Source organism: Salvelinus fontinalis, chromosome 28, assembly GCF_029448725.1.
Source record: "Salvelinus fontinalis isolate EN_2023a chromosome 28, ASM2944872v1, whole genome shotgun sequence".
In the NCBI taxonomy this organism is placed as follows: Eukaryota; Metazoa; Chordata; class Actinopteri; order Salmoniformes; family Salmonidae; genus Salvelinus; species Salvelinus fontinalis.
In genome coordinates, this window is record NC_074692.1 from 11,403,822 (window position 1) to 11,429,684 (window position 25,863).

The 25,863-nt window shown below is 43.7% G+C and overlaps 2 protein-coding genes across 3 annotated transcripts in view; one reads left to right on the top strand and one right to left on the bottom strand.

Moving 5' to 3' along the window:
• Positions 1-61: 61 nt before the first annotated feature.
• Positions 62-5,728, bottom strand: LOC129826143 (serine/threonine-protein phosphatase 6 catalytic subunit-like). 2 transcript variants are annotated; one of them, XM_055886507.1, is made up of 7 exons: positions 5,556-5,726; positions 4,818-4,913; positions 4,616-4,681; positions 2,974-3,115; positions 2,749-2,828; positions 2,387-2,596; positions 62-852 (listed from the first exon to the last, which is right to left on the bottom strand). In XM_055886507.1, the coding sequence occupies exons 1-7, from the start codon at positions 5,628-5,630 to the stop codon at positions 604-606; spliced, it is 918 nt and encodes a 305-aa protein (XP_055742482.1). In that variant the 5' UTR covers positions 5,631-5,726; the 3' UTR covers positions 62-603. The 2 variants fall into 2 exon arrangements, with proteins under 2 accessions (XP_055742482.1, XP_055742483.1); XM_055886508.1 differs by lacking the exon at positions 62-852 and adding an exon at positions 870-2,284 and having other exon boundaries at positions 5,556-5,728.
• A 685-nt stretch (positions 5,729-6,413) lies between these two features.
• The window catches only part of LOC129826142 (multiple epidermal growth factor-like domains protein 9), a 33,303-nt gene continuing 13,853 nt past the window's right edge, over positions 6,414-25,863 (top strand). Inside the window, exons 1-2 of the mRNA XM_055886506.1 lie at positions 6,414-7,133; positions 24,158-24,356. Coding sequence (XP_055742481.1) covers positions 6,581-7,133; positions 24,158-24,356 — 752 coding nt within the window. The 5' untranslated portion in view covers positions 6,414-6,580. The remainder of the gene's footprint in view (positions 7,134-24,157; positions 24,357-25,863) is intronic.

The following is a 25,863-nucleotide window of genomic DNA, read 5'->3' on the forward strand; positions in this document are numbered from 1 at the left end:
TAAGTGCAAGAATAAATTCTCATTAAACATATTTCTGAACAAAAACAACATTGCCCATATGTGCTGTTTCTGAATTGAGTGCTTTATATATATCTACACGATAAACTAAATTCATAAATAGAAATTACAAAAATCAAATCAAACATTTGAGAAATAACTTCTTCTATAGGCCGAATAGGTTGCAAATAGACCCAAGTCAAACTGAAACAAGTCAAACAAAACTGACTTCTTCCTGTAAAGTGGCGAAAAGAAGTGATCCTGTTTCACTTCATGTATTCTTATTGTGAACTACCATAATGAATTGAATCTAACATGCCATGGGTTAGATAAAAACATAAAATATTGACACTGCTATCACCTAAAACATAGTGGTATTACTTGATATGGTACTTCTGTGCCAATGCATGTGTGTTGGTACACAGAGCTACAGCAGACACAGAAACATGCAGTATGTATATAACGTACACACTATAATAAAATAGGAATGACAAAATCAGTGGTGTCACTTAAACAAGAGTTGTTGTCGCTCCTCTGCATGTGATGCAATACAAATGTGGTGGTTGATAACAGTGCGGTGGAAGCTGATGATCGTTAGTGCAGTGTTTACAGGAAATATGGTGTCGTTGTTCTGGGTGGAATGACTCTCTCTGAGTCGGGCACCGCCCGGAACAGCTTGGGCTCCCTCGTATTGGCGTCTTTGAAGACCATGATGGAGGCAATGTTGCCGCAGCGATAGCAGTAGTTAGGAGCCGACCAGACTGTGACCAGCTTCTCATCAAACATGAACTTGTAACCCTCATGGACTAACTGGTGTGCCCGACAGATCAACTTCAAGTTGTTGATGTGAGCAAACTGCACATCGAGAGATATATAATGAAAAAAGAAAGACAGTGAGATAAATGTGAATGTGAGAAAAAAAAACATTACTATTACCCATTTCATCTACAGTACCAGTCAAAAGTTTGGGAACACACCTACTTATTCAAGGGTTTTTCTTAATTTTTACTATTTTATACATTGTAGAATAATAGTGAAGACATCAAAACAATTAAATAACACATATGGAATCATGTAGTAACCAGAAAAAGTGTTAAACAAATCAAAATATATTTTATATTTGAGATTCTTCAAAGTAGCCACCCTTTGCCTGGATGACAGCTTTGCACACTCTTGGCATTCTCTCAACCAGCTTCATGAGGTAGTCACCTGGAATGCATTTCAATTAACAGGTGTGCCTTGTTAAAATAATTTGTGGAATTTCTTTCCTTCTTAATGCGTTTGAGCCAATCAATTGTGTTGTGACAAGGTAGGGGTGGTATACAGAAAGAAAGCCCTATTTGGTAAAATAGCTCAAATAAGCAAAGAGTAATGACAGTCCATCGTTACTTTAAGACATGAATGTGTCAATCAGGAAAATTTCAAGAACTTTGAACGTTTCTTCAAGTGCAGTCGCAAAAACCATCAAGCACTATGATGAAACTGGCTATAATGGGGACCGTCACAGGAAAGGAAGACCCAGAGTTACGACTGCTGCAGAGGATAAGTTCATTAGAGTTAAGTGCACCTCTAACTGCAGCCCAAATAAATGCTTCACAGGGTTCAAGTAACAGACACATTTCAACATCAACTATTCAGAGAAGACTGCGTGAATCAGACCTTCATGGTCAAATTGCTGAAAAGAAACCACTACTAATGGACACCAATAAGAAGAAGAGACTTGCTTGGGCCAAAAAACACGAGCAATGGACATTAGACCGGTGGAAATCTGTCCTTTGGTCTGAAGAGTCCAATTTAAGATTTTTGGTTCCAACAGCCGTGGATTTGTGAGACGCAGAGTAGGTGAAGGGATGATCTCTGCATGTGTGGTTCCCACCGTGAAGCATGGAGGAGGAGGTGTGATGGTGTGGGGGTGCTTTTCTGGTCAGTGATTTATTGACACGGTCAGTGATTTATTTAGAATTCAAGGCACACTTAACCAGCATGACTACCACAGCATTCTGCAGCGATACGCCATCCCATCTGGTTTGCGCTTAGTGGGACTATCATTTGTTTTTTGACAGGACAATGACCCAACACACATCCAGGCTGTGTAAGGGCTATTTGACCAAGAAGGAGAGTGATGGAGTGCTGCATCAGATGACCTGGCCTCCACAATCACCCGACCTCAACCCAGTTAAGATGGTTTGGGATGAGTTGGACCACAGAGTGAAGGAAAATCAGCCAACAAGTGCTCAGCATATGTGGGAACTCCTTCATGACTGTTGGAAAAGCATTCCAGATGAAGCTGGTAGTAAAAATCAAGAAAAACCTTTGAATGAGTAGATGTATCCAAACTTTTTACTGGTACTGTATGTCTATTACCGTGTGAAATTGACAATGTACTCACCTCATTGGTGACCTTTGCACCAAACAGCCACCCAGCTCCCCTGGGGCTGATGGCCCAGGTGTCCACATCCTCGGGGTCTGACCACACAAGGTCACAGAATGCTCCCTTGTGGGGGATCTCCTGGTTACGCTCAATGGTTCTGATCTGGTCCAGGGTCTTTATGTCCGGGGAGAGGCCCCCATGAACACACAGAATCTGCTCATCCATCAGCTGGCACACAAAACAACCAAAGCACAGCATTAGAATGCTGAGTAACTGAGACAGTAGAAAATATCTTCATGTTGGCTTGATATGCTGAAATTGTGCCATGGGGGCTGTTACTGCAGGAAATCAGAAATACAAAGCAATAGAGTTATACTCACCGCTGCAACTGTTAACATATCAAACACTTTGGTACAGTAGCGCCAGGCATTTGCATTTCCATATTTGGTTTGGCATTCATCTGAAAGGCAACATAGACCAGGAACATCCCATTTATAACCAGAGCACCTGGAGTCAAGGGTTTGCATTGTACATCAATTACTAATGTGTTAATACAACATTTGGTTGGGTTGGATATGGTGAATTAATGATGAAGAAAATCTCACCATAAAATCCATACACTTGGGTTATCTGCCTGCTTTCGTGGTTTCCTCTTAAAAGTGTGATGCGGTCAGGCCATTTCGCTTTTAACACCAGCAGGTATGTGAGCGTCTCCAAGCTGTAATATCCCCGGTCAACAAAATCACCCTGCAGAGAAACAAATACACATAATCCTGATGGGTACATTATTGATGGACGTTGTAAACAACATGTAAAACAAGGCAACTGTGTGGCTCAGTTCATAGAGCATGGCACTTGCAACGCCAGGGTTGTGGGTTCGATTCCCGTGGGGGACCAGTAGGGAAAAAGTACACTCACTACTGTAAGTCACTAAATGACTAAAATGTAACAGCAAACATGTTGTCCCCCACGAATGATGCAGCTTCTGACTAACACATTTCAGTTCATTACTAGAGCTTGGGCCGATCTGTAATTTTGTAAAGGCCAGATCTTTATGGCAAGACGCATCATTCACCCACATTTCGTCAAAATTGGCCCAGCTGTCTGAGATATCGCATCTGATTTAAAGCCAATTTATGCTTGATCCCAAAAGAGCCTCCAGAGGCATGCAGAAGCAAAAATGAGTTTCGTACTGTATCGCCATGCGCCTCTAAAATGTTTTAACAACGCGGTGTGCTCTGAATAGCTCCGCATTGACATGATTGGTTGACCGTAAGTGAGGTCCTGTATAAACACAAAGTCACTTCCTTTACAACTTCCTTTGGGTCACAGCACATTCGGGTGTGGAAGGGAATTAAATTGTAGACCAGTTAGACAAAAGAGCTTTGCAACAAGATATCATTGAAATTAATGTTCCACTGGGTAAAGGTGAGGCCAAATGTAGGATCAGAGCCATTTTGATAGATGTGTGGCAGAAGAGATGGGACTCTGAGCCCAAGGGCCGGCAAGCCATTTTGATAGATGTGTGGCAGAAGAGATGGGACTCTGAGCCCAATTGCCGGCATTTATATGCCCTCCAAAGAAAGGTTGTGGACCAAGATTCAAAGGTCAGATTAGGAAGGAAGAAGTGGCATTTGCTTGATTGCGCTTAGGACATTGCACATTGAACTCGCCATTACATCTGGTTGGCAAGCATGTGAATGGTTTGTGTCTGGAGTGTATGGTGGATTAAACTGTGGAGCATGTGTTGTTATATTGTTGTAAGTGTGTTGAAGAGAGGGAAATATTGAAGTGTTGGGTTAATGAGGTTCAACAGGTTTGGGAGGGGTTGGAAGGGATTTGGGGGATGGTCTATTAGAAGTTAGTAGGGCTCTTTTTTATTTTCTCAGAAGTACTGAGTTAGGTAGGAGGATTTAGAAATTTTGTAAACCGTGATTGACCACACACTAAAGCCCAGTAGGTGGCTGGCATGCACCTTTCACATTTGTTTGTGGACTGCCATTAGATCATAGAAGAAGGCAACATCCTTCACAACAGCTCTGTACTGCTCCGCAAAGCGCAGGAAGTATGAATGCCCTGACTTCTGCAGAGGCTGTATCACCTAAATTCTGCATGGCCAATGCAGACATCAAATTGTCCATGTAGCGCCTTTAACTTATTAACAGACGGACGGAGACAGATCCAGTCGGGGACAACAAAAACATAAATGGGAGTGGACAAGGGGATAATAGTTGAGTATATACCCACCATGAAAATATAGTTTGTGTCTGGGACCTGTCCTCCGGTTCTGAAGAGTTCACACAGATCATAAAACTAATTGAATGAAGAAGAAACAACCAAGTTAACTTCAGAATTACTGGAAATTAAAGAACGGAAAGAAATAGAATATAAGAAAACAAATATTTAGCAACGATGCTGTATGGCTGTGAGGGTCAATGAAGTAGCCTACCTGCCCATGTATATCCCCACACACTGTCACTGGGGTGGACACAGGTTGGACATTGGATTCCTCTAGCAATAGGTCACATACATAGTCACATAACCTCTGAGGGAGAAAAAAAACACACACCCTTAGAATAAGGAGGAGTCTGATGTGATGTAATGCCCAAGCAATGGTTTAATGAATGAATGTCATAATAGCAACATCCATAAACTAGTGATAACTAAGCTCCTGAGTGGAGCAGTGCTCTATGACATTGCGTCTCACTGCTAGAGGAGTCACTACAGACCCTGGTTCGATTCCAGACTGTATCACAACGGCTGTGATTGGGAGTCCCATAGGGCAGCGCACAATTGGCCCAGCATCGTCAGGGTTTGGCAGGGATAGGCCATCAATTGGGGTAGGCCGTCATTGTAAATAAGAATTTGTTCTTAATGTTCTTAACTGACTTGCCTAGTTAAATAAAGGTTACATAAAATCAAATAAATAAAAGCTACTGTAAATGGCACATTTTATATCATACAAATACTTTTGTCAAGCATGATGACGGCATTCATTGAATTCAAATTCTTGGTTATAATGGCATCACAGTCTGTATGTGTGATTTTAGGTCAGCTTAGATAGTCTATGATTTATAAGTGATAGCCATTTTGCCATAGTTTACGTCTGATAAGTAGGCTACTTACTATACGTGCTGCTCATCGGGCTTATTTCAGTGATCGCCATTGCGAAGGCAGTGATTCTCACCTTGAGGTCGTTTTCAGGTAAATATTTACACTGCTTGGCAATCTCCTCGTATTTATCCAAGTCCAGTGGCGCCATTGTATCAGCTGTTCGCTAAAATGTTTCTAGCCTACATAGCCTACATGTTTGATTCCGTCTAGCGGATTTACTGAATCGTTTGCGTTGTGCTGCCATCTGCTGTGTGGGTTATGCACTACTTTTGACTTAGATTGTATAGGCCCCAGATCCCCGGACAATGTATATTGTGGGCTCTTTAAGGATGTCTAATCATATAATCAAATGCTTAATTATTGAGTGTAACAGCTATGTTTCTTTGATCTTGATCTTGTTGGGCAGCTCATGTCACTGCTGATGAATGACTGTAGACGACAGGTGTTTAGGCCTATAGCCACATAGTGGAGCTCGCACACAGTTGAAACAATGGGTGATTAGGCTACAGCGCGCACATATCCTACAGCGTAGACATAATAAACATCCCCATCTTTTTTTCTCGAGTCTAGGCCTGAAGTCCTGGATAGCTTACTTTTTCATAATGTTGCTGCTTATAGGGAGTACATCGATTAAAGAGGTGCATATATTATTTCATGAATAGCCTAATGTCCCATAATCGAATGGATGTAATGTTTAGTCTAGGCTATAATCATGAAATAACGTAATTTTAGATGATTTATATTTGTTTTAAAGTGTGTCAAATGAAGAATCAAACATATTTCTCATTGCACTCATCGCGCACTGGCTCACGATTACGCATTGAACCAATCAAATGCCTTTGCGATGGGAAAACAAACGCACCTAACCATACCACGAGACTTCCCCTCAATGCCCTCATTGGCTGAAGGGTATGACAATCCACAGCGTTTCCTTTCATTGCGCTGGGCTAGGTTGAACTGAAAGTGAAGTCAAGAAGCTGCGGGTAGTTCGGTTCGCAATCACTGGGTAGCAATTGCGAACAGCATAGGCTAGTCCATTCAGGGAAAGGTCTGAGACAGACCATTACTAAGGCTTTACATGGAGAGCTGAAATTGAATATGAGGTTAACGGCCTTAATGATGTACATATCCCCGGCGTTGCTATTTATTTTGTATATTGGATTTTCTGATGCTGCACCTCGCATCAACTCCTATAATGCGTCGCCTATCTCCAGGAAGCCTCGCTCAGCATCCGAGAGCTTGGAGCAGCTCCACACCACCTTGCCCAATCGTTTACCTGAGGACAGGTTTGTGCTCGGCCTAGTAACTGGGCTCACGCCGTCCCCCACAATTGTCTCCGCCAGAGCGACCAGCAAAACGATACAGGTCTCCACGATTCCTGTCTCGCCAACCGCAACCACAATTCAGCCACCGACAACGGATCCAATAACCCCAAAGCCAAGCATAGAAATTATTTCAACCCCTACACAACAAATAATGGCGTTGAGCTCCAGAACATCAAATTCAAGCAAAAGATCCACTGATGCGCGATCAGTTTTTCCTCCAGAAAAAACGCTGCAGACCATGGTCTCCATGGTTTCTCAGCGGACGACAAATGATGCGTGGTCTTCAGATAACATCGATGCAAAGATTACCTCCGACAATAGTCAAGGTGAGCCTATGTTGGCGCTTAGATGTGATAAGAATAAAATATATAATATTCCAAGGCGCATCAATTGTTATGTTACATTGTGTTGTGTATAGAATACCCTCTGCCACACCTCCACAATGGATACACCTCATTAGACTGATAGCCTATATGGAATTTTACTCTCTGACCTTTAATCACCTCACACATTCAGTTATGTTTGCAGAAATGTCAATTTTCATGCAAAAAAAAAAAGAATATATTAACATGTAACCAAAGGCACAACCAAAACGGCCGCAGTATGTCTTTTGACGCAGAGCGCAGGCAGGCGAAGAAACTGATATTGTAGAAACAATAGATCGTGGACCTCAAACCATGGACGGCTTTCTCCTTGCAAAATGATCAGACATAACTAAATGATCCATATGAATTAGGACATACAGGTTCCAGAGTAATAGTACTATAGGCTACGTTTGGCGCTCCCAGAGATGGTGGGGCCTTTATTAGGTAGGCTATGTATGTGACATGCATAAGTGTGTCAGATATTATGGTGGTTGCATGGGAGGGGGAAGGGGAGAGGGTGTTTACCCCTTGTTTTTATTTATACATCCACGCAGACTTCTCCATGTCTGCATATAATTGCCACCATGATATGGTTTATTTTTCCTACAAGCAGACAACACGTGTCCGTTTGGACAGTGGTTTGATCCCCGTGGCCTTTGTGTCTATTTAACATCCTTAGACCGATGGGGGACAGGGGAATGTTACCCCACATCCAATCAAAATGAGCAGACCAAGACATGAATGAGCCAGCACTGTTATAACCTCAGCGGTTTATGTTGTCTCCCACCTCCCTCGTCTCTGGCCCCGCTGTTCTGCGGTTCAAGTACTGCATGATGATAAACGTTCCGACATTCCCCTCCAATGTAGAGATTGGGGTGAACAACACTGGAAATCCTACACACCCCTTCCACATTCTTCACATTTTACTGCCCTAAAATGTAATCTAAAAAGCGATTAAATGTGACCCCCCCCCCCCCACCCCATAGATGTACACTTCCTAATCCACGTTTTCAAAAAGAAATAACAATTATATAAAAATGTCCTAATTACTAAGAAATACCAAATTAGAATATATTGATTGCAGCTGTGAACCATTTTGAATAAGATTATACCAACCTAGCACAACTCATAGGGAAACATTTTTTTTTTAAGCAGATTTAAAATCCGGATGGAGACGTGACCATTCAGGAACACTCAACACCTCTTGGAAATCCATTCTGGAATTGCCCCACTCTACCCTTGGGTTAGGTTTTCAGATTTTCAGAAGACTGGGTGGATTTTCTTATGCTCTTTTCATGTTTATTTTGATCCTAACAAACTCCCCAGTCCTTTCCGGTGACAAGCCTACCCATAACATGATGCTGGCACCACAATACTTGAAAATACAAAGACATTAACAACATGGATTACAGGCAACATCCATATCGAGCTAAAGGCTAGAGCTGACGCTTTCAAGGAGCGGGACACTAATCCGGATGCTTAGAAGAATGCCCTCAGATGAACCATTAAACAGGCACGGCATCAATACATGATTTAGATTGAATCCTACTACACTGGCTCTGACACTCGTCAGATGTGGTAGGGCTTGAAAAATACTACGGACTACAAAGGGAAACCCAGCTGCGAAATGCCCAGTGACGTGAGCCTACCAGACGAGCTAAATGCCTTTTATGCTCGCTTCGAGGCAAGAAACACTGAAGCATGCATGAGAGCACCAGCTGTTCTGGACGACTGTGTGATCACGCTCTCTGTAGCCCATATGAGCAAGACCTTTAAACAGGTCAACATTCACAAAGCTGCGGGGCCAGACGGATTACCAGGACGTGTACTCAAAGCATGCCCTGACCAACTGGCAAGTGTCTTTACTGACATTTTCAACATCTCCCTGACTGGGTCTGTAATACCTACACGTTTCAAACAAACCACCATAGTCCCTGTGCCCACTAAGCTAAAGAGCCTGGGACTAAACACCTCCCTCTGCAACTGGATCCTGGACTTCCTGACAGGCCGCCCCCAGGTGGTAACGATTGGCAACAAAACATCTGCCACGCTGATCCTCAACACTGGGACCCCTCAGGGGTGCGTGCTTAGTCCCATCCTGCACTCTCTGTTCACCCATCACTGCGTGGCCAAGCACAACTCAAACACCATCATTAAGTTTGCTGACGAAACAACAGTGGTAGGCCTGATCACCGACAACGATGAGACAGCCTATAGGGAGATGGTCAGAGACCTGGCTGTGTGGTGCCAGGACAACAACCTCTCCCTCAATGTGAGCAACACAAAATAGCTGACCGTGGACTATAGGAAAAGGATTACCGAACAGACCCCCATTAACATTGACAGGGCCGAAGTGGAGCGGGTCGTGAGTTTCAAGTTCCTTGGTGTCCATGCTCTCGCTACACCATCGAGAGCATCCTGACTGGTTGCATCACCTCCTGGTATGACAACTGCTCGGCATCTGACCGTAAGGCGCTTACGGCCCAGTACATCACTGGGGCCAAGCTTCCTAACATCCAGGACCTACAGTTGAAGTCGGAAGTTTACATACACCTTAGCCAAATACATTTAAACTCAGTTTTTTTACAATTCCTGACATTTAATCCAAGTAGAAATTCCCTTACTTAGCTCAGTTAGGATCACCACTTTATTTTAATAATGTGAAATTTCAGAATTATTGTAGAGAGAATGATTTATTTCAGCTTTTATTTCTTTCATCACATTCCCAGTGGGTCAGATGTTTACATACACTCAATTAGTATTTGGTAGCATTGCCTTTAAATTGTTTAACTTGGGTCAAACATTTCGGGGAGCCTTCCACAAGCTTCCAACAATAAGTTGGGGGAATTTTGGCCCATTCCTCCTGACAGAGCTGGTGTAACTAAGTCAGGTTTGTAGGCCTCCTTCGTTTTTGATTTGTTTTATAATTATTTTTCACTTTAGTTTTACTATTTCTTGAACTGCATTGTTGGTTAAGGGCTTGTAAGTAAGCATTTCACGTTAAGGTCTACTACATCTGTTGTATTTGATTTGAACATTGTATTCATATCACATTAGTGGCCTGTATGAAAGTGAAAGGAAGGAAGCTTGTGTAAAAAAAGCCCCTCCAAATCATCCATTCTGTTTGCAACAAGGCCGTTAAGTAAAGCTTATTACATGCTCTACGCAGACGGGAGATTCGCAGTGTTGCAATCCCTTTCTTTGTCACAAAATGGGCGGCTTCTTGTAATACGCATCACCTATTGTGAAATGGTAGAACCTGCTGTAGCCAACTAGCTAGCCATGTGTTTTTTTTCTCCATGACCAAAACATGATGACCTCAACGCTAGGGTGCGATGAGCCAAGTAAAGCCCCCCAGGCCAAACCCTCGCCGGGGAATGAACCCGGGTCTGTAATAACACCTCTAGCACTGCAATACAGTGCCTTAGACCACTGCACCACTCGGGAGGCCAGTGCATATTTTTCTATTATAAATCTGACTATTTCACATGCAGATGTGGGAAAAGGCTAGCTAGCTATGTTTTTAGCCAGGCTAAAGCCAGATAGCCAGCTAACTACAACCAAATATTTGTATAACTAACCCAAGATAGACCACAGTCTGTTGTTTCCAAATGAATCATACTGCGCAGAAGAAGGAAGGTGGGCAGAGCCAAGCATGAGCTAGCGAGATGGTATTGACGTGTTCTAGCATGTACAGTGCCTTCAGAGAATATTCATACCCATTGACTTATTCCACATTATGTTGTGTTAAAGCCTTAATTCAAAATGTATTAAATATCCATTTCTGAACACGTCGCTCGTCTACATTTACATTTAAACGTGTCCACTATGTCCACATTGTGTCCATTCCCGCGCAATACTCAAATGCCAGTATGCGTTCTACAATGGTGGAATAGGCCAAATATGATAATAACAAAACAGCTTATGGCAGTAGCTACCTACTGTAGCTAAGTAGCCAGCTAACCTCTGTAGCTAGGCAGCAAGCTAATATAGCAAGCAACGTCGCCCACTGTATGCGCTTTCGGTAGCCTGATTGCACCCAGACTGAGGAGAAATCAGCACACAATGCACCCTGTCCACAGACAGATCTGAACACAATCAGACCACAAAGCGACTTTTGTCTTTTCAATGCGAGATTCGTATTCTGATAGCATAAGTCGCATGTAAGTGTCAAGTGTAGATAGGACCATTGGAACGTTCTAGCATGTACAGTGCCTTCAGAAAGTATTCATACCCCTTGAGTTATTCCACATTTGTTGTGTTACAGCCTGAATTCAAAATGTATAAAATATTTTTTCTCATCCATCTACACACTATACCCCTTAATGACAAAGTGAAAACATGTTTTTAGACATTTTTGCAAATTTATTGAAAATGATATACAGAAATATCTAATTTGCATAAGTAACAAAGTTGCTTGTGGTCTGATTGTGTTCGGAACTGTCTGACCACTTCAGGAGGTGGTCAGGGTGAACCACAGGAGGCTGATGAGGGGAGGCTCATAATTACTTCCGGCGCCGACCAAGATGGCCGCCTCGCTTCGCGTTCCTTGGAAAATATGCAGTATTTTGTTTTTTTATGTGTTATTCCTTACATTGGTACCCCAGGTAATCTTAGGTTTCATTACATACAGTCGGGAGGAACTACTGAATATAAGAGCAACGTCAACTCACCATCGTTCCAACCAGGAATATGACTTTCCCGAAACGGATGCAGTGTTTTGCCTTCCACCCAATACAACGGATCTGATCCCAGCCGGCGACCCTATGCGACGCCGTAAAAGGGGCAAACGTAGCGGTCTCCTGGTCAGGCTTCGGAGACGGGCACATCGCGCTCCACTCCCTAGCATACTACTCGCCAATGTCCAGTCTCTTGACAATAAGGTTGATGAAATCCGAGCACGGGTAACATTCCAGAGGGACATCAGAGATTGTAACGTTCTCTGCTTCACGGAAACATGGCTAACTCAAGAGACGCTAACGGAGTCGGTGCAGCCAGCTGGTTTCTTCACGCATCGCGCCGACAGAAACATACATCTTTCTGGTAAGAAGAGGGGCGGGGGGGGGGGGGGGGGGTATGCCTTATGATTACCGATACGTGGTGTGATCATAACAACATACAGGAACTCAAGTCATTCTGTTCACCTGATCTAGAACTCCTCACAATCAAATGTCGACCGCATTACCTACCAAGGGAATTCTCTTCGATTATAATCACAGCCGTATATACCCCCCCCCCCCCCCCCCCCAAGCAGACACAACGATGGCCCTGAACGAACTTTATCTGACTCTTTGTAAACTGGAAACCACACACCCTGAGGCTGCATTCATCGTAGCTGGGGATTTTAACAAGGCCAATCTGAAAACACAACTCCCTAAATTCTATCAGCATATCGATTGTGCTACCAGGGCTGGTAAAACCTTGGATCATTGTTACACTAATTTCCGCGACGCATATAAGGCCCTCCCCCACCCTCCTTTCGGAAAAGCTGACCACGACTCCATTTTGTTGCTTCCAGCCTACAAACAGAAACTAAAACAACAAGCTCCCTCGCTCAGGTCTGTTCAACGCTGGTCCAACTAATCTGATTCCACGCTTCAAGACTGCTTCGATCACGCGGATTGGAATATGTTCCGCATTGCGTCCATCAACAACATTAACAGCGAGTTCCTTAGAAAGTGCATTGACGATGTCGTACCCACAGCAACGATTAAAACATTCCCAAACCAGAAACCGTGGATTGACGGCAGCATTCGCGTGAAACTGAAAGCGCGAACCACTGCTTTTAACCAGAGCAAGGTGACCGGAAACATGAACGAATACAAACAGTGTAGCTATTCTCTCCGCAAGGCAATCAAACTAGCTAAGTCCCAGTACAGAGACAAAATTGAGTCGCAATTCAACAGCTCAGACACAAGAGGTATGTGGCAGGGTCTACAGTCAATCACGGATTACAAAAAGAAAACCAGCTCCGTCGCGGACCAGGATGTCTTGCTCCCAGACAGGCTTAATAACTTTTTTGCTCGCTTTGAGGACAATGCAGTGCCACTGACACGGCCCGCTACCAAAACCAGCGGGCTCTCCTTCACTGCAGCCGAGGTGAGTAAAACATTTAAACGTGTTAACCCTCGCAAGGCTGCAGGCCCAGACGGCATTCCCAGCCGCGTCCTCAGAGCATGCGCAGACCAGCTGGCTGGTGTGTTTACGGACATATTCAATCAATCCTTATCCCAGTCTGCTGTTCCCACATGCTTCAAGAGGGCAACCATTGTTCCTGTTCCCAAGAAAGCTAAGGTAACTGAGCTAAACGACTAGCACTCACTTCCGTCATCATGAAGTGCTTTGAGAGACTAGTCAAGGACCATATCACTTCCACCCTACCGGACACCCTAGACCCACTCCAATTTGCTTACCGACCCAATAGGTCCACAGACGACGCAATCGCAACCACACTGCACACTGCCCTAACCCATCTGGACAAGAGGAATACCTATGTGAGAATGCTGTTCATCGACTACAGCTCAGCATTTAACACCATAGTACCCTGCAAACTCGTCATCAAGCTCGAGACCCTGGGTCTCGACCCCGCCCTGTGCAACTGGGTCCTGGACTTCCTGACGGGCCGCCCCCAGGTGGTGAGGGTAGGTAACAACATCTCCACCCCGCTGATCCTCAACACTGGGGCCCCACAAGGGTGCGTTCTGAGCCCTCTCCTGTACTCCCTGTTCACCCACGACTGCGTGGCCATGCACGCCTCCAACTCAATCATCAAGTTTGCGGATGACACTACAGTGGTAGGCTTGATTACCAACAACGACGAGACGGCCTACAGGGAGGAGGTGAGGTCCCTCGGAGTGTGGTGTCAGGAAAATAACCTCACACTCAACGTCAACAAAACAAAGGAGATGATTGTGGACTTCAGGAAACAGCAGAGGGAGCACCCCCCTATCCACATCGACGGGTCAGTAGTGGAGAAGGTGGAAAGTTTTAAGTTCCTCGGTGTACACATCACGGACAATCTGAATTGGTCCACCCACACAGACAGCGTTGTGAAGAAGGCGCAGCAGCGCCTCTTCAACCTCAGGAGGCTAAAGAAATTCGGCTTGTCACCAAAAGCACTCACAAACTTCTACAGATGCACAATCGAGAGCATCCTGTCGGGCTGTATCACCGCCTGGTACGGCAACTGCTCCGCCCACAACCGTAAGGCTCTCCAGAGGGTAGTGAGGTCTGCACAACGCATCACCGGGGGCAAACTACCTGCCCTCCAGGACACCTACACCACCCAATGTCACAGGAAGGCCATAAAGATCATCAAGGACAACAACCACCCAAGCCACTGCCTGTTCACCCCGCTTTCATCCAGAAGGCGAGGTCAGTACAGGTGCATCAAAGCAGGGACCGAGAGACTGAAAAACAGCTTCTATCTCAAGGCCATCAGACTGTTAAACAGCCACCACTAACATTTAGCGGCCGCTGCCAACATACTGACTCAACTCCAATCACTTTAATAATAGGAAATTATGGAAATTATGTAAAGATGTACCACTAGCCACTTTAAACAATGCCACTTAATATAATGTTTACATACCCTACATTACTCATCTCATATGTATATGTATATACTGTACTCTATATCATCTACTGCATCTTGCCATCTTTATGTAATACATGTATCACTAGCCACTTGAAACTATGCCACTTTATGTTTACATACCCTACATTACTCATCTCATATGTATATACTGTACTCTATACCATCTACTGCATCTTGCCTATGCCGTTCTGTACCATCACTCATTCATATATCTTTATGTACATATTCTTTATCCCTTTACACTTGTGTGTATAAGGTAGTAGTTGTGGAATTGTTAGGTTAGATTACTTGTTGGTTATTACTGCATTGTCGGAACTAGAAGCACAAGCATTTCGCTACACTCGCATTAACATCTGCTAACCATGTGTATGTGACAAATAAAATTTGATTTGATTTGATTTAATGTCCGGAACGGAGCAAATGGAATGGCATCAAACACCTGGGAACCATGTGTTTGATGTATTTGATACCATTACACTTATTCCGCTCCAGTCATTAACACAAGCACACTCTCTCCAATTAAGGTGCCACCAACCTCCTGTGACTTGCACATTCTTTAAAAAAATTAATCAAGCTCTGTCAAGTTGGTTGCTGTTCATTGCTAGACAGTCATTTTCAAGTCTTGCCATAGATTTTAGACCGATTTAAGTCAAAACTGTAACTAGGCCACTCAGGAACATTTAATGTGGTCTTGGTAAGTAACTCCAGCAGTAGAGACTGGTGGGAGGAGCTATAGGAGGACGGGCTCATAGTAATGGCTGGAATGGAATATATAGAACGGTATCAAACACATGGAAAACACGTTTGACTCCGTTCCATTTATTCCATTTCAGTCATTACAATGAGCCCGTCCTCTTATAGCTCCTCCCACCAGCCTCCACTGAACTGTAGTGTCTATTTGGCCTTGTGTTTTGGGTTATTGTCTTGCTGAAAGGTGAATTCATCTCCCAGTATCTGGTGGAAAGCAGACTGAACCAGGTTTTCTTCTAGGATTTTGCTGTACTTAGCACCATTCGGTTTCTTTTTTATCCTGAAAAACTCCTTAAAGATTACAAGCATACCCCTAACATAATGCAGTCACCACTATGCTTGAAAATGAAGAGTGGTACTCAGTAATGTCTTGTATTGGATTTGCCCCAAACATAATACTTTGTATTCGGGACAAAAAGTGAATTGCTTTGCCACATTTTTTGCAGTATTACTTTAGTGCCTTGTTGCAAACAGGATGCATGTTTTAGAATATTTTTATTCTGTACAGGCTTCCTTTTCACTCTGCCAACTAGGTTAGTATTGCGGAGAACTACAATGTTGTTGATCCATTCTCAGTTTTCTGCTTTCACAGCCATTCAATTTTAAAGTCACTATTGGCCTCATGGTGAAATCCCTGAGCGGTTTCCTTCCTCTCCCGCAACTGAGTTAGGGAGGACACCTGTATCTTTGTAGTGACTGGGTGTATTCATACATATCCCCACCGCAACCACAGGCAGGTTCAACACACCTATGTTTGTTGTTGTTGAATGCTGTCGAAGGCCGAAACTGAAACCTGAACTAAAGACCTCGATTTAAAAGCTGACAGTGTTTTTATATACTGTTATTTTATTTTGAATCCTGCGGCTGTGTTGGGATAAATTGCTGTGAGTGCTGGTATCTGTCTCGGGGTCCTGCCAGATTCTGTATAGGGGGAGAGACGCAAAAGCCCAGCTAGCCTAGCTGGCTCGGCGGTCTCAAATGGAGGCCGCTATTGAACATTTCCAGCATTGCAGGAGCTGCGTCTACTTTGCTTTGTTCCGGGAGAATGTGGACCGCGCTGACTTTCAATGTAGCAACTGCTTGCTTGCGGAGGACTACAGGAGTGAAGTAGCTACTCTTAGCAAGCAAGTAGCAAACCTACATAAGCTACTGGGGAACCCACGCCCACCTACTTTTTATTTTTCTTCCACCCCAGTAGCTGGATGCCGCTCTGGTCTGGTGGAAGTTTTGCCGCAGTGTCGGCTCTCCACAGCCGACCGGCCGTTGCTAGCCAGGGTTCCATTCCCGAAGGGGTCTCCCCCTTCCCTGGAGAATGGAGCTGTTCTTGACCCAATCAACCAGCCATGGAGGTACGTCACTCGCCGTGGAAGTCGAAGAAGGCGACCTCTGGCAACGGGGGTCTCCATGGAGATGTTGAGCCTGGAACTGACACAGACCAGAAACAGCTTTTCCGCCCTGGATCCAGAGGTTCCGGCGCCTTTGTCCTTGGTGGCTTCCCAATCAAGATCGGATCCAGAGGTACCTGCGTCTTCGTCCTCGGCTCTGTCTCCCTCTCCGGTGGCTTCCATCTTGGGTTCAGATCCTCAGAGCTCCCAGCCTCACCAGACCGTGAGGCTACCTGAGAGACCGGCCCATTCAACTGTCATCATAGGCAGCTCTATGGTGAAAAACATATCGGTCCCCAAGGCAAAAACCCTGTTCTACACAGGAGCACGAGAACAGGACATAACAAGGCTGCTTCCGACTGTTCTACCACAGATGCCGGGAGCTGACACTGTCGTAGTCCATATGGGGTCAAACAACATCAGGAGGGCTAGCTCGGAACATTTGAAATTGATTTAAAAAAACTGATTTTAGCATTTAAATACTCCAAAAAAACGGCCAATCATTTCAGGTCCATTACCATCGTTGGGCCACGGGTGTGAAAGATTCAATAGACTGCTGGATTACACATCTGGCTAAAAGACTACTGTAGCTCTGCTGGAGTCACTTTTATTGATAACTTTTACACCTTCTGGAAACAGAAGATTCTCTACAGGAATGACGGAGTCCATCCAAATCATCTTGGCTCCTGGACTCTGTCCACGCATTTCAAGGCTGCGTTGAAACAATAACTGGTAAATGATCCAAAACCAGCTCAGTTAATCCCTACAATTGTGACAATGAGTCGTCATAATGCGGCATCAAATGTACATAATCTTAGGGGCATTGGCAAACACAAATGTAGGTAATTTAATTTATGTACCCTTAATTGCACCGAATACATCTGTTTATCCTACAGCTATTGTAAGCAGTAATCATGACCCTATAAACCAGAGTTACACTGTTAGCACTGAGGCGGTGTGCAATATTAGGAAGACCACTTTATGCAGCTCACCATGCACTATCAGCTCCAATGTAAATAACATGACTAAGTCTACCTCTGATAAGCTTCCCAATAAAGCAACTCAGAAAAGTGCTAAAAATAGCCCATATTAACATATGTAGCCTAAGAAACAAGGTCCATGAAGTCAATAACTTGCTTGTAACAGATGACATTCATATTCCGACTATCTCTGAAACTCACTTAGATTATACCTTTGATACAGTGGTACATGGTTATAACATCTACCGAAAAGACAGAAATGCCAACGGAGGCGGTGTTGCGGTCTACAGTCGTGGCCAAAAGTTTTGAGAAAGACACAAATATACATTTTCAAAGTCTGCTGCCTCAGTTTGTATGATAGCAATTTGCATATACTCCAGAATGTTATGAAGAGTGATCAGATGAATTGCAATTAATTGCAAAGTCCCTCTTTGCCATGCAAATGAACTGAATCCCCCCCAAAATATTTCCACTGCATTTCAGCCCTGCCACAAAAGGACCAGCTGACATCATGGCAGTGATTCTCTCGTTAACACTGGTGTGAGTATTGACGAGGACAAGGCTGGAGATCATTCTGTCATGCTGATTGAGTTTGAATAACAGACTGGAAGCTTCAAAAGGAGGGTCGTGCTTGGAATCATTGTTCTTCCTCTGTCAACCATGGTTACCTGCAAGGAAACACGTGCCATCATCATTGTTTTGCACAAAAAGGGCTTCACAGGCAAGGATATTGCTGCCAGTAAGATTGCACCTAAATCAACCATTTATCGGATCACCAAGAACTTCAAAGAGAGCGGTAAATTGTTGTGAAGAAGGCTGCAGGGCACCCAAGAAAGTCCAGCAAGCGCCAGGACCGTCTCCTAAAGTTGATTAAGCTGCGGGATCGGGGCACCACCAGTACAGAGCTTGCTCAGGAATGGCAGCAGGCAGGTGTGAGTGCATCTGCACGCACAGTGAGGCAAAGACTTTTGGAGGATGGCCTGGTGTCAAGAAGGGAAGCAAAGAAGCCACTTCTCTCCAGGAAAAACATCAGGGACAGACTGATATTCTGCAAAAGGTACAGGGATTGGACTGCTGAGGACTGGGGTAAAGTCATTTTCTCTGATTAATCCCTTTTCCAATTGTTTGGGCCAGCCGGAAAAAAGCTTGTCCGTAGAAGACAAGGTGAGCGCTACCATCAGTCCTGTGTCATGCCAACAGTAAAGCATCCTGAGACCATTCATGTGCGGGGTTGCTTCTCAGCCAAGGGAGTGGGCTCACTCACAATTTTGCCTAAGAACACAGCCATGAATAAAGAATGGTACCAACACATTCTCCGAGAGCAACTTCTCCCAACCATCCAGGAACAGTTTGGTGACGAACAATGCCTTTTCCAGCATGATGGAGCACCTTGCCATAAGGCAAAAGTGATAACTAAGTGGCTCGGGGAACAAAACATAGATATTTTGGGTCCATGGCCAGGAAACTCCCCAGACCTTAATCCCATTGAGAATTTGTGGTCAATTCTCAAGAGGCGGTTGGACAAACAAAACCCCACAAATTCTGACAAACTCCAAGCATTGATTATGCAAGAATGGGCTGCAATCAGTCGGGATGTGGCCCAGAAGTTAATTGACAGCATGCCAGGGCGGATTGCAGAGGTCTTGAAAAAGAAGGGTCAACACTGCAAATATTGACTCTTTGCATCAACTTCATGTAATTGTCAATAAAAGCCTTTGACACTTAAGAAATGCTTGTAATTACATTTACATTTACATTTAAGTCATTTAGCAGACGCTCTTATCCAGAGCGACTTACAAATTGGTGCATTCACCTTATGGCATCCAGTGGAACAGCCACTTTACAATAGTGCATCTAAATCTTTTAAGGGGGGGGGGGCAGAAGGATTGCTTTATCCTATCCTAGGTATTCCTTGAAGAGGTGGGGTTTCAGGTGTCTCCGGAAGGTGGTGATTGACTCCGCTGTCCTGGCGTCGTGAGGGAGTTTGTTCCACCATTGGGGTGCCACTAATTATACTTCAGTATTCCATTGTAACATCTGACAAAAATATCTAAAGACACTGAAGCAGCAAACTTTGTGGAAATTAATATTTGTGTCATTCTCAAAACTTTTGGCCACAACTGTATATTCAGAACCACATTCCTGTAAAGCTTACAATCTAATGTTAAATACTGTTGAAGTAATATGGCTACAGGTTCATCTGCCTCACCTAAAGCCCATTGTTGTGGGAAGCTGCTATTAACCACCAAGTGCTAACAGTCAGTATCTGGATAATATGTGTGAAATGCTTGATAATGTATGTGATATCAACAGAGAAGTATATTTTCTGGGTGATTTAAATATCAAGCTGCCCATTCAGGAAAAAACTTCAAACTGTAACCAGTGCCTGCAACCTGGACCAGGTTGTCAGTCAACCTACCAGGGTAGTTACAAACAGCACAGGAATTAAATCATCAATCTATTGATCACATCTTTACTAACGCTGCAGATATTTGCTTTAAAGCAGTATCCAAATCCATAGGATGTAGTGATCACAATATAATAGCCATATCTAGGAAAACCAAAGTTCCAAATGCTGGGCCTAATATAGTGTATAATGTAGTGATTTTGTAGTGATGCATATGTTGATGATGTAAAGAATATTTGCTGGTCTGTGGTGTGTAATGAGGAGCAACCAGATTATGCACTTGACACATTTATGAAACTAATTCCAGTTACTAATAAGCACGCACCCATTAAGAAAATTACTGTTAACTGTTAAATCCCCTTGGATTGATGAAGAATTGAACAATTGTATGGTTGAGAGGGATGCTTGAGAGGGTGCTTCTACACCTGCATTCTAGCTGTTTGGGGTTTTAGGCTGGGTCTCTGTACAGCACTTCGAGACATTAGCTGATGTACGAAGGGCTATATAAAATAAACTTGATTGATGATTGATTGATGAGGCAAAAAGGTATGGCAATTAAGTCTGGCAGCCCAACTGATTGGCAAACGTACTGCAAATTAATTAAGAAATCATGTGACTAAACAAAATAAAAATACTACACTTTGAAACAAAGAAATTATATAAAGAATGATAGTAAAAATCTTTGGGGCACCTTAAATTAAATTTTTTGGGAAAAAGCCAACTCGGCTCCTTCATTCATTGAATCAGATGGCTCATTCAACACAAATCCCACTGATATTGCAAACTACTTTAATTACTTTTTCATTGGCAAGATAAGCAAACTTAGGGATGACATGCCAGCAACAAACGCTGTCACTACACATCCAAGTATATCGGACCAAATTATGAAAGACAAGAATTGTACTTTTGAATTCCATAAAGTCAGTGTGGAAGAGGTGAAACAATTATTGTTGTCTATCAACAATGATAAGCCACTGGGGTCTGACAATCTGGATGGAAAATTACTGAGGATTATAGCAGACGATATTGCCACTCCTATTTGCCACATCTTCAATTTAAGCCTACTAGAGAGCGTGTGCCCTCAGGCCTGGAGGGAAGCTAAAGTCATTCCACTACACAAGAATAGTAAAGCCCCCTTTACTGGCTCAAATAGCCGACCAATCAGCCTGTTACCAACCCTTAGTAAACTTCTGGAAAAAATTTGTGTTTGACCAGATACAATGCAATTGTACAGTAAACAAATTGACAACAGAATTTCAGCATGCTTATAGGGAAGGACACTCAACAAGCACAGCACGTACACAAATTACTGATGATTGGCTGAGAGAAATTGATGATAAAATGATTGTGGGTGCTGTCTTGTTAGACTTCAGTGAAACTTTTGACATTATTGATCATAGTCTGCTGCTGGAAAAACGTGTGTTATGGCTTTACATCCCCTGCTATAATGTGGATAAAGAGTTACTTGTTTAACAGAACACAGAGGGTGTTCTTTAATAAAAGCCTCTCAAATATAATCAAGTTAGAATCAGGAATTCCCCAGGGTAGTGTTTTAGGCCCCTTGCTTTTTTAATTTTTTACTAACAACATGCCATTGACTTTGAGTAAAGCCAGAGTGTCTATGTATGCGGATGACTCAACACTATACACATCAGCTACTACAGCGACTGAAATGACTGCAACACTCAACAAAAAGCTGCAGTTAGTTCCAGAGTGGGTGGCAAGGAATAAGTTAGCCCTAAATATTTCTAAAACTAAAATAATTGTATTTGGAACAAACCACTCACTAAACCTCAACTAAATCTTGTAATAAATCATGTGGAAATTGAGCAAGTTGAGATGACTAAACTGATTGGAGTAACCCTAGATTGTAAACTGTCATGGTCAAAACATATTGATGCAGTAGTAGCTAAGATGGGGAGAAGTCTGTCTATAATAAAGCGATTATCTGCCTCCTTAACAACACTATCAACAAGGCAGGTCCTACAGGCCCTAGTTTTGTCGCACCTTGACTACTGTTCAGTCGTGTGGTCAGGTGCCACAAAAAAAGGACTTAGGAAAATTGCAATTGGCTCAGAACAGGGCAGCACGGCTGGCCCTTGGATGTACACAGAGAGCTAATATTAATAATATGTATGTCAATCTCTCCTGGCTGAAAGTGGAGGAGAGATTGACTTCATCACTACTTTTAGTTATTAGAGGTATTGACATATTGAATGCACCGAGCTGTCTGTCTAAACTACTGGCACACTGCTCGGACACCCATGCATGCCCCACAAGACATGCCACAAGAGGTCTCTTAACAGTCCCCGAGTCCAGAACAGAACATGGGAAGCACAAAGTACTACATAGAGCCATGACTACATGGAACTCTATTCCACATCAAGTAACTGACACAAGCAGTAAAATTAGATTATGGAACAGCGGGGACTGTGAAGCAACACAAACATTGTCACAGACACATGCATACACACACGATATCATATGCACTATACATACACATGGATTTAGTACTGTAGATACAGTGGGGCAAAAAGGTATTTAGTCAGCCACCAATTGTGCAAGTTCTCCCACTTAAAAAGATGAGAGAGGCCTGTCATTTTCATCATAGGTACACTTCAACTATGACTGACAAAATGAGAAAAAAAATTCCAGAAAATCACATTGTAAGATTTTTTATGAATTTATTTGCAAATGATGGTGACACAAATCTAATACAACAGAGTGAAACCTTGTGCGTTCGTACGCCCAATGGAGCAAGATTGGCAGCTACACGGCCCAGGATCTCACACAGTTTGAGGGGTTGTGCAGGGAAGATGGCTTCATTGAACAAATAGAAAGCTGACAGTGCTCTCCGGGCTTGCATAACCATGCCCTTTCACTGTTACATAAAGCTGGAACAATGGCCAGAGATGGAGAGCGCTGATCTGGGGACACCACTGTTGCAGAAAATGACATTAAATCCCCTCTAATGGCCAAGCCGATGTCTGAAAAGACAGCACAACAAAGGCACAACAATGTGTTCTGAATGTTTAGAGCAGTAATGTTGGACAAAAGTTACTATGTTAAGGTCAAACCCTTCCTATCTCACTGCACTGAAACATACAGTACTGTGCTAATAGCAAACACAGCACAATACCATATTGGATCATAGGACACACTGTTTTACTTCAACACCAATTTGTTTCAATTTCAACCTCTACGTGGACTTGCAAGGACAAGCAACCTTGTCAACACACTATGGATTTTCAACTGTTCGTTTGCTCTAGTCATGTGCATAATATGACACATATTCAGCAATTAACATTATTCCTCTAACCTTTTATTTTTTGTTCTCAGCTTTCAATGTACAGTATTGTATAATGGTTTACGGTATGACAGAGTGCAGCCGCCCTGCCTCCCCCAGCCTCCTACATCATTCTTGTTAATTAGGCTGTGTGAGTAGCAGCAACCGGTCTCCTCTCCTGTAAGAACAGCCCACATGTGCTCAACAGCACACCAATAGCAGCCCGGTATTTCCTATGCATGTCATGAGGCAGTTTGTACTATTTCACATTTGTCTCCCGGGGAGAAACGCAATAGTCCCATGCATCAACAGTCGGTCTCTATCCTACCTCCTCATTTTCTGCGCCCCCCTCCATCTCTCTCTTGGAAACAGACTGGAGAGAGGTGGAAGGACCACTCAGACTCAATGCTCATCATACCTGAGCTCAAATAAATAATACATGCCCACACAGCAGTGTCTACACGGTCATCCAGATCTGACACTTCTCATAGTATATGTGTGTGTACAGAATATCCTATTGGTGCCGTATCATAACAATCTCCCCCTCCTTCTTCCTCTCTCTTCCTCTCTGTCCCTGCAGAGTCTCTGTGTAACTGCAGCAGCGAGGGTGTTCTAGACGTGGATGACTGTGACAAGAAAACAGGCCAGTGTGTCTGCATGCCAGGGTACACTGGGCTGCTGTGTGAGGACTGTGAGGAAGGACACTTCACCAATGGCACCACCGGCTGCGAACCCTGCGGCTGTGACTCCTACGGCGCTGTCAACCACCTATGTGACAGGTAAGAGCATTTGTTTCCTCTGTGCACTAATGGCACTGGGAATTAAACACTATACATTCAGTAGAGCGTACTACCTACCAAACCAGAATCTATTCAGATTTTTTTGTCCATATCTACTGCATCCTTTGGCGAAAGCTCAGGGAGATGTCGTTTTAGAAATCACAATGTATAAAAACTGTTTGAATGACTGATTTAGCAGACACTGTTGTGCATAAAAGATACTGCTCTGAAATATACGTGAACTTGTCACACAAGATGTTGTAGAGTTAGAGCAGCTTCAAATCTCTAGTGTTTATGATATACTGGAGCCATCTTGTGGAGTCATTATCCTCCTGGTCTTGTTCAGCAGTCTGGCCGACCAGGCCACCACCCCCCTGGCCTTTGTAGCGAGAGACAGTTGGTTCGCCAGACCTCTGCTGGTTCTCATATCCTGAGCTAAACAACACACTGCCCCAGATACAGCCTTACAGTGTCAGAAAGAGTGTGACTTGGAGAGAGGCAGCTTGTTTGGCTTAGGAACTCGCTAAAAATAGCTGTCGTATTTTGGTGTCTGAACCGTTGGAAGGAATGTGTCTGGTCAGAAAGCTGAGTGAACATCCTTGTGACGTTTCTAATGCCCAGTGGCAGTGAATCAACTGTCAACATACAGCAAGCAGGTAGATAACATAGAGTTTGTTTTATTGTGCCAAATTAAGTTTATGACAAACATTTTGTACATTCATGTAGGAATATACATGGGGCTCAAGCTGTAGGATTCAAATTCAGGGAGAAAACCTCATTCCCTCATTTACCACAAAAACTGAATGAGTAGAGTCCATTGAGGAGCAGGTGAAGGGGCAGCTAGACCAGGGGGTTATTCTGAGGGCAGGAGCGTATGGGGCTAGCCCTGCCCTCACGCAGTAACACTAGCCCACATAATATGATCCTGCTCAGACAGTCTGAGCCTACCCCAGTGCTAACCCAGCTAGCGTAGCGGTGGTCTAACCCAGGCGAGGCCAGCTCTCTCCCAGCGGGTAAGCACTGTGAGTTACACAGATTAGCTGGCTCCCAGACCCCCCAGCCTCCCTCCCTCATGCTTTAGAGATCTACTGTCCTGTAGGTTTTCAGTCCATCCCTAATTTAGCGTATCTGATTCAACTCGTTAAGGTCCTGTTGAGCAGATAATTTGTAGAATCAGGTGTGTTAAATTAGGGTTGGACTGAAAACCTACAGGATGGTAGATCTCCAGGAAGAGGGTCGGGCAGCCCTGCTTTAGAGGATGCCTCTCATTTACTGATGGACACTCCAGCCTTTCGTATTACAGTCGTATTCATCTTTTACTTTGCCATTTGGCATTCTATCACATTTGCTATTGGAACTCTGTAAGTGTGTCTGTGTGTTTTCGCTTAGGTCTATTTAATTGCATGGCCAGGAACAGAGAGCTTGGATTAAACTAATCACCTACTGGTTCCAGATCACAGCATAATACTGATCTGTTCCAGCCTGGAACCTGGGAGAGGACCAGGAA

Coding starts and splice junctions, on each gene's coding strand:
- LOC129826143 (XM_055886507.1), bottom strand. CDS start 5,630: ATGGCGCCACTGGACTTGGATAAATACGAGGAGATTGCCAAGCAGTGT. Junction 3,116..4,615: donor ACACAAACTATATTTTCATG/GTGGGTATATAC, acceptor GTTTCTCTGCAG/GGTGATTTTGTTGACCGGGG. Junction 853..2,386: donor GTGCAAAGGTCACCAATGAG/GTGAGTACATTG, acceptor CTCGATGTGCAG/TTTGCTCACATCAACAACTT.